We start from the raw sequence: 15,860 nt of genomic DNA on the forward strand, positions 1-15,860 counted from the left end.
GTCACTACAGCTGGGAGTCATTTAACAGACTCTCCTATCCAGTCCTTCACCACTGGACCAGCCAGACGATGGTTTAGTGGGGTTTAAATGACTTCCAGTGCTCCTCCTCCCGCCCCTCGTTGTGTTGCAGGGTACATGTGGGGTTAAAGATGGGGTCAGTGCCCCTCCTCCTCCCCTCGTTGTGTTGCAGGGTACATGTGTGGTTAAAGATGGGGTCAGTGCCCCTCCTCCTCCCCCTCGTTGTGTTGCAGGGTACATGTGGGGTTAAAGATGGGGTCTGTGCCCCTCCTCCTCCCCCTCGTTGTGTTGAAGGGTACATGTGTGGTTAAAGATGGGGTCAGTGCTCCTCCTCCCGCCCCTCGTTGTGTTGCAGGGTACATGTGTGGTTAAAGATGGGGTCAGTGCTCCTCCTCCCGCCCCTTGTTGTGTTGCAGGGTACATGTGTGGTTAAAGATGGGGTCATTGCTCTTCCTCCCGCCCCTCGTTGTGTTGCAGGGTACATGTGGGGTTAAAGATGGGGTCAGTGCTCCTCCTCCCGCCCCTCGTTGTGTTGCAGGGTACATGTGTGGTTAAAGATGGGGTCAGTGCTCCTCCTCCCGCCCCTTGTTGTGTTGCAGGGTACATGTGTGGTTAAAGACTGGGTCAGTGCCCCTCCTCCTCCCGCCCCTCGTTGTGTTGCAGGGTACATGTGTGGTTAAAGACTGGGTCTGTGCCCCTCCTCTCGCCCCTCGTTGTGTTGCAGGGTACATGTGTGGTTCTGCCGTGCTGGATAAAGACGGGGTCAGTGCGGCAGCCATCGCTGGGGAGATGACATCATACCTGGCCGCGAAGAACATCACGCTGTCACAACAACTGACAGCTGTCTACGAGGAGTGGGTCTCACACACACTCACACACACACACACACACACACACACTGTCACAACCACACACACACACCAGATATTTATTTGACCTTTATGTTAGATATGTGTGTGTAGAAAATTGTGTTTTTTGCAGAGCCCAAAGTGCTTTACAAAGTAACTTTCCCCTCTTTGTGTCTCTCTCTCTCTCCCCCCCTCTCTTCTCTCCCCTCTCCTCTCCTCCAGGTATGGGTACCACATCACTAAGAACTCCTACTTCATCTGTCACGACCAGGAAGTGATCCGGGCCATGTTTGACCGGCTGCGTCACTACGGCAACCAGGAGGATGTGTCGTACCCCAGGCAGTGTGGAGGCGTCGCTATCACCGCTGTGCGAGACCTCACTACTGGATACGACAGCAGCCAGGCGGACAACAAGGCTGTGAGGAGATAAACACCCTACCTCCCTCGCTCTCTCTCTACCTCCCTCACTCTCTCTCTACCTCCCTCGCTCTCTCTCTGCCTCCCTCTCTCTCTCTACCTCCCTCTCTCTCTACCTCCCTCGCTCTCTCTCTCTCTCTACCTCCCTTGCTCTCTCTCTACCTCCCTCGCTCTCTCTCTACCTCCCTCGCTCTCTCTCTACCTCCCTCGCTCTCTCTCTACCTACCTCCCTCGCTCGCTCTCTCTACCTGCCTCGCTCGCTCGCTCTCTCTCTCTACCTGCCTCGCTCTCTCTCTCTCTACCTCCCTCGCTCTCTCTCTACCGCTCTCGCTCTACCTACCTACCTCCCTCGCTCTCTCTCTACCTACCTCCCTCACTCTCTCTCTACCTGCCTCCCTCGCTAGCTCTCTCTCTCTCTACCTGCCTCGCTCTCTCTCTACCTGCCTCGCTCTCTCTCTACCTGCCTCGCTCTCTCTCTACCTCCCTGGCTGTCTCTCTACCCCACTACTGGATGCTCCAGCAGTCAGGCATACAACAAGGCTGTGAGGAAATAAACACCCACTCTACCTGCCTCCCTCGCTCTCTCTCTACCTCCCTCGCTCTCTCTCTCTACCTCCCTCGCTCTCTCTCTACCTCACTACTGGATACGACAGCAGCCAGGCAGACAACAAGGCTGTGAGGAAATAAACACCCACTCTACCTCTCTCTCTCTCTACCTCCCTCGCTCTCTCTCTGCCTCCCTCGCTCTCTCTCTACCTCCCTCGCTCTCTCTCTACCTCCCTCGCTCTCTCTCTACCTCACTACTGGATACGACAGCAGCCAGGCAGACAACAAGGCTGTGAGGAGATAAACACCCGCTCTACCTCTCTCTCTCTACCTCCCTCTCTCTCTCTCTACCTCCCTCGCTCTCTCTCTACCTCCCTCGCTCTCTCTCTACCTCCCTGGCTCTCTCTCTACCTCCCCGGCTCTCTCTCTACCTCCCTCTACCTCCCTGGCTCTCTCTCTACCTCCCTGGCTCTCTCTCTACCTCCCTGGCTCTCTATCTACCTCCCTCGCTCTCGCTCTACCTCCCTGGCTCTCTCTCTACCTCCCTGGCTCTCTCTCTACCTCCCTCGCTCTCTCTCTACCTGCCTCGCTCTCTCTCTACCTGCCTCGCTCTCTCTCTACCTGCCTCGCTCTCTCTCTACCTGCCTGGCTCTCTCTACCTCCCTGGCTCTCTCTCTACCTCCCTCGCTCTCTCTCTACCTCCCTTGCTCTCTCTCTCTACCTCCCTTGCTCTCTCTCTCTACCTCCCTGGCTCTCTCTCTACCTCCCTCGCTCTCTCTCTACCTCCCTCGCTCTCTCTCTACCTCCCTTGCTCTCTCTCTCTACCTCCCTCGCTCTCTCTCTCTACCTCCCTCGCTCTCTCTCTCTACCTGCCTCGTTCTCTCTCTCTCTCTCTCTACCTCCCTCGCTCTCTCTCTACCTCCACCTCTCCCCCCCCCCCCCCCCCCCCCCCAGGTCCTCCCCTCCTCCCCCAGTAGTCAGATGGTCTCCTTTAATCTCTCCCCCCCAGGTCCTCCCCTCCTCCCCCAGTAGTCAGATGGTCTCCTTTAATCTCTCCCCCCAGGTCCTCTCCTCCTCCCCCAGTAGTCAGATGGTCTCCTTTAATCTCTCCCTCCAGGTCCTCTCCTCCTCCCCCAGTAGTCAGATGGTCTCCTTTAATCTCCCCCCCCCCCCCCAGATCCTCCCCCAGTAGTCAGATGGTCTCCTTTAATCTCTCCCCCCAGATCCTCCCCTCCTCCCCAGTAGTCAGATGGTCTCCTTTAATCTCTCCCCCCCCCCCCCCAGATCCTCCCCCAGTAGTCAGATGGTCACCTTTAATCTCTCCCCCCCAGGTCCTCCCCTCCTCCCCCAGTAGTCAGATGGTCTCCTTTAATCTCTCCCCCCCCCCAGATCCTCCCCCAGTAGTCAGATGGTCTCCTTTAATCTCTCCCCCCAGATCCTCCCCTCCTCCCCCAGTAGTCAGATGGTCTCCTTTAATCTCTCCCCCCCAGGTCCTCCCCCAGTAGTCAGATGGTCACCTTTAATCTCTCCCCCCAGATCCTCCCCTCCTCCCCCAGTAGTCAGATGGTCTCCTTTAATCTCTCCCCCCCAGGTCCTCCCCCAGTAGTCAGATGGTCTCCTTTAATCTCTCCCCCCAGATCCTCCCCTCCTCCCCCAGTAGTCAGATGGTCTCCTTTAATCTCTCCCCCCCAGGTCCTCCCCCAGTAGTCAGATGGTCTCCTTTAATCTCTCCCCCCAGATCCTCCCCTCCTCCCCCAGTAGTCAGATGGTCTCCTTTAATCTCTCCCCCCCAGGTCCTCCCCCAGTAGTCAGATGGTCACCTTTAATCTCTCCCCTCCAGGTCCTCCCCTCCTCCCCCAGTAGTCAGATGGTCACCTTTAATCTCTCCCCCCCAGGTCCTCCCCCAGTAGTCAGATGGTCACCTTTAATCTCTCCCCTCCAGGTCCTCCCCTCCTCCCCCAGTAGTCAGATGGTCACCTTTAATCTCTCCCCCCCAGGTCCTCCCCCAGTAGTCAGATGGTCACCTTTAATCTCTCCCCCCCAGGTCCTCCCCCAGTAGTCAGATGGTCACCTTTAATCTCTCCCCTCCAGGTCCTCCCCTCCTCCCCCAGTAGTCAAATGGTCTCCTTTAATCTCTCCCCCCCAGGTCCTCCCCTCCTCCCCCAGTAGTCAGATGATCACGTTTAGTTTCTCTAACGGGGGCGTGGCCACCATGAGGACCAGCGGAACGGAACCCAAGATCAAGTACTACACTGAGCTGTGTGCTGCCCCCGGCAACAGGTATAAACACACTATATACTACACTGAGCTGTGTGCTGCCCCCGGCAACAGGTATAAACACACTATATACTACACTGAGCTGTGTGCTGCCCCCGGCAACAGGTATAAACACACTATATACTACACTGAGCTGCATGCTGCCCCCAGCAACAGGTATAAACACACTATATACTACACTGAGCTGTGTGCTGCCCCCGGCAACAGGTATAAACACACTATATACTACACTGAGCTGCATGCTGCCCCCAGCAACAGGTATAAACACACTATATACTACACTGAGCTGTGTGCTGCCCCCAGCAACAGGTATAAACACACTATATACTACACTGAGCTGCATGCTGCCCCCGGCAACAGGTATAAACACACTATATACTACACTGAGCTGCATGCTGCCCCCGGCAACAGGTATAAAACACACTATATACTACACTGAGCTGTGTGCTGCCCCCAGCAACAGGTATAAACACACTATATACTACACTGAGCTGCATGCTGCCCCCGGCAACAGGTATAAACACACTATATACTACACTGAGCTGCATGCTGCCCCCGGCAACAGGTATAAAACACACTATATACTACACTGAGCTGCATGCTGCCCCCAGCAACAGGTATAAACACACTATATACTACACTGAGCTGCATGCTGCCCCCGGCAACAGGTATAAACACACTATATACTACACTGAGCTGCATGCTGCCCCCGGCAACAGGTATAAACACACTATATACTACACTGAGCTGCATGCTGCCCCCGGCAACAGGTATAAACACACTATATACTACACTGAGCTGCATGCTGCCCCCGGCAACAGGTATAAAACACACTATATACTACACTGAGCTGCATGCTGCCCCCGGCAACAGGTATAAACACACTATATACTACACTGAGCTGCATGCTGCCCCCGGCAACAGGTATAAAACACACTATATACTACACTGAGCTGTGTGCTGCCCCCAGCAACAGGTATAAACACACTATATACTACACTGAGCTGCATGCTGCCCCCGGCAACAGGTATAAAACACACTATATACTACACTGAGCTATATGCTGCCCCCGGCAACAGGTATAAAACACACTATATACTACACTGAGCTGCATGCTGCCCCCGGCAACAGGTATAAAACACACTATATACTACACTGAGCTGCATGCTGCCCCCGGCAACAGGTATAAACACACTATATACTACACTGAGCTGCATGCTGCCCCCGGCAACAGGTATAAACACACTATATACTACACTGAGCTGCATGCTGCCCCCGGCAACAGGTATAAAACACACTATATACTACACTGAGCTGCATGCTGCCCCCGGCAACAGGTATAAAACACACTATATACTACACTGAGCTGCATGCTGCCCCCGGCAACAGGTATAAACACACTATATACTACACTGAGCTGCATGCTGCCCCCGGCAACAGGTATAAACACACTATATACTACACATACTCTATATGCACACACACACAGCAGTGCTCTAGCAGATGTGAAACTTAACTCTTTCCATCTCTCTCATTCCTCCTCCTATCTCCTTTCTTTCCTCCTCCCTCCATCTCTCTCATTCCTCCTCCTATCTCTCCTTTCTCTCCTCCTCCCTCCATCTCTCTCCTCCCTCCCTCCATCTCTCTCCTCCTCCATCTCTCCTCCCTCCCTCCATCTCTCCTCCCTCCATCTCTCCTCCTCCCTCCATCTCCTCTCCATCTCTCTCCTCCCTCCATCTCTCTCTTCTCTCCATCTCTCTCCTCCCTCCATCTCTCTCTCTTCTCTCCATCTCTCTCTCCTCCCTCCATCTCTCTCTCCTCTCTCCATCTCTCTCCTCCTCCATCTCTCTCTCTCTCTCTCTCTCTCTCTCTCTCTCTCTCCTCTTCCATCTCTCACCTCTTCCATCTCTCACCTCTTCCATCTCTCACCTCTTCCATCTCTCACCTCTTCCATCTCTCTCTCCTCCCTCCATCTCTCTCCTCCTCCATCTCTCTCCTCCTCCATCTCTCTCCTCCTCCATCTCTCACCTCTTCCATCTCTCTCCTCCTCCATCTCTCACCTCTTCCATCTCTCTCCTCCTCCATCTCTCTCCTCCTGCTCCATCTCTCTCTGTGTGTCAGTGATGTTAAAGGTTTACAGAAGGAGTTAGATGACCTGGTTAATGCCATCGTAGAGGACTTCTTCCAGCCCCAGAAGAATAACCTGCTGTCCAAGCCTGAGTAACACACATCAGTGGCTTGTAAACACAAAGACCTGCGCTGGTTTGACTTCCTGATCAAGATTCCCTTTCACACATTCTTCTTCCAGAACTCACACACATTCTAGAACTCACACAAATTCTAGAACTCACTCTCACACACACACACACACACACACACACACATTCTAGAATGGGTGCGTTCCAGGCTGACTACTAATGCTGTGTGATTAATACTTTCTGATTTTCTGTTTCGATTTCTTATCATTTTTTTTTATTATTTTTACATGAAATGCCCTTTGTGTGTGTTGAATGCTGTAACACTGAATAAAACAACTAATAAAAGTCCCATGATGGTAGTGACTTTCCATAATTTAATAATTGTTGTTAATAAAATACTAATAATTTATAAAATAATTAATAATTTATTCACATTAATAAAATACTTCAGTTGTTGTGTATACATGATGGTAGTGACTGTCCTGTACTGTAGATCACTTAATAACCATCATTTATTCACATTACGTTAATAAAATACTAATAATTAATAAAATACTTCAGTTGTTGTGTATATTAGTGCCTTCAGAAAGTATTCACACCCTCCTTTACACATGTTCTTGTTACAAAGAGGAAATAAAATGAATTGAGTTGTCATTTTTTCTCAGTCAACAATCAACACAAAAATATTCTCTCACAAGTGGTAGAAGATTATTAGATACGTATTCTCACCCTCCCTCCTTCCTCCCTGAGCCAATACATGTTAGAAACCCATTGGCAGGGATTACAGCTGGGAGTCTTCCTGGGTAAGTCTCTAGGAGTCATTACAGCTGATTAGAGTCTTCCTTGGTAAGTCTCTAAGAGTCATTACAGCTGATTAGAGTCTTCCTGGGTACGTCTCTAAGAGTCATTACAGCTGGGAGTCTTTCTGGGTAAGTCTCTAGGAGTCATTACAGCTGGGAGTCTTTCTGGGTAAGTCTCTAAGAGTCATTACAGCTGGGAGTCTTCCTGGGTAAGTCTCTAGGAGTCATTACAGCTGGGAGTCTTTCTGGGTAAGTCTCTAGGAGTCATTACAGCTGGGAGTCTTCCTGGGTAAGTCTCTAGGAGTCATTACAGCTGGGAGTCTTTCTGGATAAGTCTCTAAGAGTCATTACAGCTGGGAGTCTTTCTGGGTAAGTCTCTAAGAGTCATTACAGCTGGGAGTCTTCCTGGGTAAGTCTCTAGGAGTCATTACAGCTGGGAGTCTTTCTGGGTAAGTCTCTAGGAGTCATTACAGCTGGGAGTCTTCCTGGGTAAGTCTCTAGGAGTCATTACAGCTGGGAGACTTCTTGGGTAAGTCTCTAAGAGTCATTACAGCTGGGAGTCTTCTTGGGTAAGTCTATCTAAGAGTCATTACAGCTGGGGGTCTTCCTGGGTAAGTCTCTAAGAGTCATTACAGCAGATTAGAGTATTCCTGGGTAAGTCTCTAAGAGTCATTACAGCAGATTAGAGTATTCCTGGGTAAGAGTGACGACAGCTGATTAGAGTCTTCCTGGTTAAGTCTCTAAGAGTCATTACATCTGGGAGTCTTCTTGGGTAAGTCTCTAGGAGTCATTACAGCTGGGAGTCTTCTTGGGTAAGTCTCTAAGAGTCATTACAGCTGGGAGTCTTCTTGGGTAAGTCTCTAGGAGTCATTACAGCTGGGAGTCTTCTTGGGTAAGTCTCTAGGAGTCATTACAGCTGGGAGTCTTCTTGGGTAAGTCTCTAGGAGTCATTACAGCTGGGAGTCTTCTTGGGTAAGTCTCTAGGAGTCATTACAGCTGGGAGTCTTCTTGGGTAAGTCTCTAGGAGTCATTACAGCTGGGAGTCTTCTTGGGTAAGTCTCTAGGAGTCATTACAGCTGGGAGTCTTCTTGGGTAAGTCTCTAGGAGTCATTACAGCTGGGAGACTTCTGGGTAAGTCTCTAAGAGCTTTAAACACCTGGATTGTACAACATTAGCCCATTATTCAAATTCTTCAAGCTGGTTGTTGGACAGTCAAATCTGTAACTAGGCAACTCCGGGAACATTCAATGTCATCTTGGTAAGTAACTCCAGTGTAGATTTGGCCTTGTGTTTTAGGTTATTGTCCTGCTGCTGTCTGTTGGAAAGCAGACTGAACCAGGTTTTCCTCTCAGATTTTGCCTGTGTTTAGCTCCATTCTGGTAATTTGTCATCCTGAAAAACACCAGACTGAACCAGGTTGTCCTCGAGGATTTTGCCTGTGTTTAGCTCCATTCTGGTAATTTGTCATCCTGAAAAACACCAGACTGAACCAGGTTGTCCTCGAGGATTTTGCCTGTGTTTAGCTCCATTCTGGTAATTTGTCATCCTGAAAAACACCAGACTGAACCAGGTTGTCCTCTAGGATTTTGCCTGTGTTTAGCTCCATTCTGGTAATTTGTCATCCTGAAAAACACCAGACTGAACCAGGTTGTCCTCTAGGATTTTGCCTATATTCCCTTTCCTTTTTTATCCTAAAAAACTCCCTTGTTGATGACTAGCATACCCATAACATGATGCTTCAAAATATGAAGAGTGGTACTCAGTGAGGTTGTGTTGGATTTTCCCCCAAAACATAACAGTTTATAATTCAAGACATAATGTTAAGCATCCACAGGGATGCTGGCCCATGTTGACTCCAAACCTTCCCACAAGTCGGCTGCTCGTGGATCTTTACCTCCGAATAGCTCGTTCCGTCTCCTCCCACAGATGCTCCGTCAGATTGAGATCTGTCTGACTGGGCAGGCCACTGCAGTAATCAGAATTCCCTGTTGTGTTTATGGAGCCCTTCCTGTATAGTCCTAGCCTTGTGACATCATCATCCTGTCACATCTTTGTGACATCATCATCCTGTCACATCTTTGTGACATCATCCTGCACGAAGAGACATAATGTCTACATGTGGTTCTTCTCTGTTCCCAAGACCTCCCATCAGTGTTGAAGCAGCAGGACCCGGGGTTCATCAGACCAGGAACATTGCATTTTTTTACCAGTGTTTTCGGCCCCAACTGCAACCGCAGTTTGTGTTGTTATTTGCTGAAGGAAGTGTAACTCTGTGAGGTCGTCGGCCGATGAGTTGTACGACCTCCTTTTTAAGGGTCGTTGGGCACCAGTGTTTGTACAGGACTGTGGCCCGTCTGTTGATCTGCACACTTAGTGTCAGCCGCCCTTTGACCTCTTTCATCAATGACCCGTTTTCAACCACTGGTCCTGACCGTTGGCTGGATGTCCTTTGGGTGGGGGACCATTCTTGATTCACACGGGAAAATCGTAGCATGCTTTGGGGGTATGCTAACCTCCCCTGTTATTGTAATGGTGAGAGGTTAGCATGTCTTGGGGGTATGCTAACCTCCCCTGTTATTGTAATGGTGAGAGGTTAGCATGTTTTGGGGGTATGCTAACCTCCCCTGTTATTGTAATGGTGAGAGGTTAGCATGTTTTGGGGGTATGCTAACCTCCCCTGTTATTGTAATGGTGAGAGGTTAGCATGTTTTGGGGGTATGCTAACCTCCTGTGTTATTGTAAGGGTGAGAGGTTAGCATGTTTTGGGGGTATGCTAACCTCCTGTGTTATTGTAATGGTGAGAGGTTAGCATGTCTTGGGGGTATGCTAACCTCCTGTGTTATTGTAATGGTGAGAGGTTGGCTGAATATCCCTACTCCCATAGACACCTGGGGAGTGTTGGCCAGAGACCAGGTCATTGGCTGAATGTCCCTAGACACCAAGGGGGGTGTTGGTCAGAGACCAGGTCATTGGCTGAATGTCCCTAGACACCAAGGGGGGTGTTGGTCAGAGACCAGGTCATTGGCTGAATGTCCCTAGACACCAAGGGGGGTGTTGGTCAGAGACCTGGTCATTGGCTGAATGTCCCTACTCCCCTAGACACCTGGGGAGTGTTGGTCAGAGACCGGGTCATTGGCTGAATATCCCTAGACACCAAGGGGGGTGTTGGTCAGAGACCAGGTCATCTACTCCCCTAGACACCTGGGGAGTGTTGGTCAGAGACCGGGTCATCTACTCCCCTAGACACCTGGGGAGTGTTGGTCAGAGACCAGGTCATCTACTCCCCTAGACACCTGGGGAGTGTTGGTCAGAGACCAGGTCATCTACTCCCCTAGACACCTGGGGAGTGTTGGCCAGAGACCTGGTCATTGGCTGAATGTCCCTACTCCCCTAGACACCTGGGGAGTGTTGGTCAGAGACCAGGTAATCTACTCCCCTAGACACCTGGGGAGTGTTGGTCAGAGACCAGGTCATCTACTCCCTTAGACACCTGGGGAGTGTTGGTCAGAGACCAGGTCATCTACTCCCCTAGACACCTGGGAGTGTTGGTCAGAGACCAGGTCATCTACTCCCCTAGACACCTGGGGAGTGTTGGTCAGAGACCTGATCATTGGCTGAATATCCCTACTCCCCTAGACACCTGGGGAGTGTTGGCCAGAGACCTGGTCATTGGCTGAATGTCCCTACTCCCCTAGACACCTGGGGAGTGTTGGTCAGAGACCAGGTCATCTACTCCCCTAGACACCTGGGGAGTGTTGGTCAGAGACCAGGTCATCTACTCCCCTAGACACATGGGGAGTGTTGGTCAGAGACCAGGTCATCTACTCCCCTAGACACCTGGGGAGTGTTGGTCAGAGACCAGGTCATCTACTCCCCTAGACACCTGGGGAGTGTTGGTCAGAGACCAGGTCATCTACTCCCCTAGACACCTGGGGAGTGTTGGTCAGAGACCAGGTCATCTACTCCCTTAGACACCTGGGGAGTGTTGGTCAGAGACCAGGTCATCTACTCCCCTAGACACCTGGGGAGTGTTGGTCAGAGACCAGGTCATCTACTCCCCTAGACACCTGGGGAGTGTTGGTCAGAGACCAGGTCATCTACTCCCCTAGACAATCATCTCTCATTCCTCTCTAAATGTGGGCACTTGTTCACTTCCTTGTCCTCTTTATGGCAGAATGTTAGAATGAGGAGACAACAAGACACGATGACACTTTTTTATTTTAAATGCACCGACTTGGTGGAACGCCCCCCCATATAGATGAATATATTATGTCAGAGGACGTGTTGTTTCGGATGAGCCTACGCTACCCTATAACCACACGGTCCCTACATGAAAGACCTGTTGGTCAGAGACCTGGTCATTGGCTGAATATCCCTAGACACACACATACACACACATGAAAGACCGCTGTAAAGAAACCTCGAACTAAGGTGGATTGCCTTTTGCACCTGTTTCCCTTTTTAAAGAACCGAAGGTTGCTAACGCTTCGAACACACCGACAGTGTCATTGGCATTTTTCGTTCATTTCCTATTGAAACCGCTGCGTTTGGATTTATCGAACGTCTGCGTCAAACTGTATTTCAGTAAACGGCTGGACAGAAATGGAAGCAGAAAGTGAATGTTTAAACTTTTTGTTGCGTATTTATCCAGATTAACACTTCCGTTTTGGGCTTGCGTGTGTTCTGAAGAGCATGGCGACCGCAACGTCAGGGTTGTGGGTTCGAATCCCACGGGGGGGGGGGGGGGGGGGGGGGGGGGGGGGGGCAATAATGAAAAATGTATGAACTCACTAGTCTGGATAAGAGCATCTGATCGATTTTGTAAAAAGATCAAGAATATGATAACTTTTTAAGCCTACTCTGCACTTGTTTAGAGATACGAGCGAGGCAAAAAGTAGAGAGAAAGAAAGAGGCAGCGGTCGTCCTGCGTTCTATTTATATCTCCCGTCCAGGGGAGTGGCAGACCTTCCAAACTGACAGAATATCGTGTGTGTGTGTGTGTGTGTGTGTGTGTGTGTGAGAGAGAGAGAGAGAGACTGTCACCAAACAGATCGACTGAGTTTGGTAGCCTTACTGCACGGACCACACACACACTCTCCACAATGCCGCATCGGCCCAGCACGTCACCTACATCGAGCTAACCAAGTGCCGAGAAAAGGTGAGAATGGCACCGGCTAAGTGTCGGTTCGTTACAGAGATCATTGTGGAAGTCCGGAAGATGTTGATAGAAGGACTTCTTCATCTGATATGATCTTTATTTTACTGACGTCGGAACTTATTAACGCGCGACACTGTGCGTAAATTTATCCCGATCGTGCGTAAAATGATATTGTTGATTCGTTTTTTTCTCCCGACGCGTTCCGCTTGGGTTTTATTGATGTCTGTTTGTATACAGTTAGAATGTCATATTTATTTGTATTTCATTGTTTATCTGATAGGTAGGCAGCATCATTCCATAGAACATTTGGTAAATTCACTATTTCCTGATAACATCGCGGTTTGGACATTCGCGCCTCATCTCTCTTTTTAACAAACCACTATATTGCAGTTTATAACGCTTATTCCATCTGTCTGATTTTGAAACAATGAAACCATAAAATTAGTATAGTTGGAACAGTCAGCTGACATTTAGCGAGAGAACTATTCCCGACTAGGCCCCCCCCACTGGCACGTCTGGGAGCGCATCCAGAATGGCTCCTGGTCAAAAGTAGTTCACTAGATAGGGAGTAGGGGGTGTAGGGAGGGAGTAAGGGGGCAGTAGGGGGAGTAGGGAGGGAGTAGGGAGGGTGTAGGGAGGAGTAGGGAGGGAGTAAGGGGGCAGTAGGGGGAGTAGGGAGGGTGTAGGGGGAGTAGGGAGGGAGTAGGGAGGGAGTAAGGGGGCAGTAGGGGGAGTAGGGAGGGAGTAAGGGGGCAGTAGGGGGAGTAGGGAGGGAGTAGGGAGGGAGTAAGGGGGCAGTAGGGGGAGTAGGGAGGGAGTAAGGGGGCAGTAGGGGGAGTAGGGAGGGAGTAGGGAGGGAGTAAGGGGGCAGTAGGGGGAGTAGGGAGGGAGTAGGGGGAGTAGGGAGGAGTAGGGAGGGTGTAGGGAGGAGTAGGGAGGGAGTAAGGGGGCAGTAGGGGGAGTAGGGAGGGAGTAGGGGGAGTAGGGAGGGAGTAGGGAGGGAGTAAGGGGGCAGTAGGGGGAGTAGGGAGGGAGTAGGGAGGGAGTAAGGAGGCAGTAGGGGGAGTAGGGAGGGAGTAGGGGGGCAGTAGGGGGAGTAGGGAGGGTGTAGGGAGGAGTAGGGAGGGAGTAAGGGGGGAGTAGGGGGAGTAGGGAGGGAGTAAGGGGGGAGTAGGGAGGGTGTAGGGAGGAGTAGGGAGGGAGTAAGGGGGGAGTAGGGAGGGAGTAAGGGGGGAGTAGGGAGGGAGTAAGGGAGGAGTAGAGGGGGAGTAGGGAGGGAGTAGGGAGGGAGTAAGGGAGGAGTAGTGGGAGTAGAGGGGGAGTAGGGAGGGTGTAGGGAGGAGTAGGGAGGGAGTAGGGGGGGAGTAAGGGGGCAGTAGGGGGCCATTTGCTGCGTAACCTTGGTGTTGCTGTAGAACAAGGTTGAACTTGAGGGAGACCTCCAAGGAGTCCAAATGTCACCTTGTTTCCTATGTGCAGCTGAGCAGGACACACACACACACACACACACACACACACACACACACAGTGTATTATTGGTTATTTCACCTTGTAGAAGTTGGTAGTGAAGTAGGCATTGTACCTGTGTAGAAGTTGGTAGTGAAGTAGGCCTTGTAGAGGTTGGTAGTGAAGTAGGCCTTGTACCTGTGTAGAAGTTGGTAGTGAAGTAGGCCTTGTACCTGTGTAGAGGTTGGTAGTGAAGTAGGCCTTGTACCTGTGTAGAGGTTGGTAGTGAAGTAGGCCTTGTAGAGGTTGGTAGTGAAGTAGGCCTTGTACCTGTGTAGAGGTTGGTAGTGAAGTAGGCCGTGTACCTGTGTAGAGATTGGTAGTGAAGTAGGCCTTGTACCTGTATAGAGGTTGGTAGTGAAGTAGACCTTGTACCTGTGTAGAAGTTGGTAGTGAAGTAGGCCTTGTAGAGGTTGGTAGTGAAGTAGGCCTTGTAGAGGTTGGTAGTGAACTAGGCCTTGTACCTGTGTAGAGGTTGGTAGTGAAGTAGGCCTTGTACCTGTGTAGAAGTTGGTAGTGAAGTAGGCCTTGTACCTGTGTAGAAGTTGGTAGTGAGGTAGGCCTTGTACCTGTGTAGAATTTGGTAGTGAAGTAGGCCTTGTAGAGGTTGGTAGTGAAGTAGGCCTTGTACCTGTGTAGAGGTTGGTAGTGAAGTAGGCCTTGTACCTGTGTAGAGATTGGTAGTGAAGTAGGCCTTGTACCTGTATAGAGGTTGGTAGTGAAGTAGGCCTTGTACCTGTGTAGAAGTTGGTAGTGAAGTAGGCCTTGTACCTGTGTAGAAGTTGGTAGTGAAGTAGGCCTTGTACCTGTGTAGAAGTTGGTAGTGAGGTAGGCCTTGTACCTGTGTAGAATTTGGTAGTGAAGTAGGCCTTGTACCTGTGTAGAAGTTGGTAGTGAAGTAGGCCTTGTACCTGTGTAGAAGTTGGTAGTGAGGTAGGCCTTGTACCTGTGTAGAATTTGGTAGTGAAGTAGGCCTTGTACCTGTGTAGAAGTTGGTAGTGAAGTAGGCCTTGTACCTGTGTAGAAGTTGGTAGTGAAGTAGGCCTTGTACCTGTGTAGAAGTTGGTAGTGAGGTAGGCCTTGTACCTGTGTAGAATTTGGTAGTGAAGTAGGCCTTGTACCAGTGTAGAAGTTGGTAGTGAAGTAGGCCTTGTACCAGTGTAGAAGTTGGTAGTGAAGTAGGCCTTGTACCTGTGTATAAGTTGGTAGTGAAGTAGGCCTTGTACCTGTGTAGAGGTTGGTTGTGAAGTAGGGCAGTAAACCTATCTTATGAAACGTCTATTCTATTGTTGTTCAGACAATCCGGACATTGTTTTCAACCGTCAGTTGTTTGTATCACTGACTGTACAGGACTGATTCCCAGTTGTAATCAGACAGCTAGTTTGACCTACAGTACGGCTGGCAGACTCATAGTGTGTGTGTGTGTGTCATGGGGATTTATGTGTGTGTTGACTGACTGTCAGTGTATGAAGGCTACGCAGGTCTCACACACACCAAGCCAAGAGTTGGTGTATGAGTATGTGTGTGTGCCCACCAAAATAACGGAAACACCAACGTAATGTAAATACCAAGATAAAGGAAACACCAATGTAATGTAAACACCAAGATAAAGGGAACACCAACGTAATGTAAACACCAAGATAAAGGAAATACCAACATAATGTAAACACCAAGATAAAGGAAACTCCAACATAACGTAAACACCAAGATAAAGGAAACACCAACATAATGTAAACACCAAGATAAAGGAAACACCAAGATAAAGGAAACTCCAACGTAATGTAAACACCAAGATAAAGGAAACACCAACGTAATGTAAACACCAAGATAAAGGAAACACCAACGTAATGTAAACACCAAGATAAAGGAAACCCCAACATAATGTAAACACCAAAATAAAGGAAACACCAACATAATGTAAACACCAAGATAAAGGAAACACCAACGTAATGTAAACACCAAGATAAAGGAAACCCCCAACGTATAGTGTGTTAATAGGGCGTTGGGTCACCAGCAGCCAGAACAGCTTCAATGCACCTCGACATGGATTCTACAAGGGTCTGGAACTCAACTGGAGGGATGTGACCTCGTT

General features: G+C 49.9%; 1 protein-coding gene across 1 annotated transcript; it reads left to right on the top strand.

Moving 5' to 3' along the window:
• Positions 1–710: 710 nt before the first annotated feature.
• LOC118936823 (phosphoglucomutase-2-like) lies at positions 711–6,351 on the top strand. The gene is made up of 4 exons (XM_036934203.1): positions 711–872; positions 1,089–1,284; positions 3,976–4,109; positions 6,228–6,351. Exons 1-4 carry the CDS (start codon positions 748–750, stop codon positions 6,328–6,330), a joined length of 558 nt encoding a protein of 185 aa, XP_036790098.1. The 5' UTR covers positions 711–747; the 3' UTR covers positions 6,331–6,351.
• Positions 6,352–15,860: the final 9,509 nt, after the last annotated feature.

Source organism: Oncorhynchus mykiss, chromosome 10, assembly GCF_013265735.2.
Source record: "Oncorhynchus mykiss isolate Arlee chromosome 10, USDA_OmykA_1.1, whole genome shotgun sequence".
NCBI classification, from domain to species: domain Eukaryota; kingdom Metazoa; phylum Chordata; class Actinopteri; order Salmoniformes; family Salmonidae; genus Oncorhynchus; species Oncorhynchus mykiss.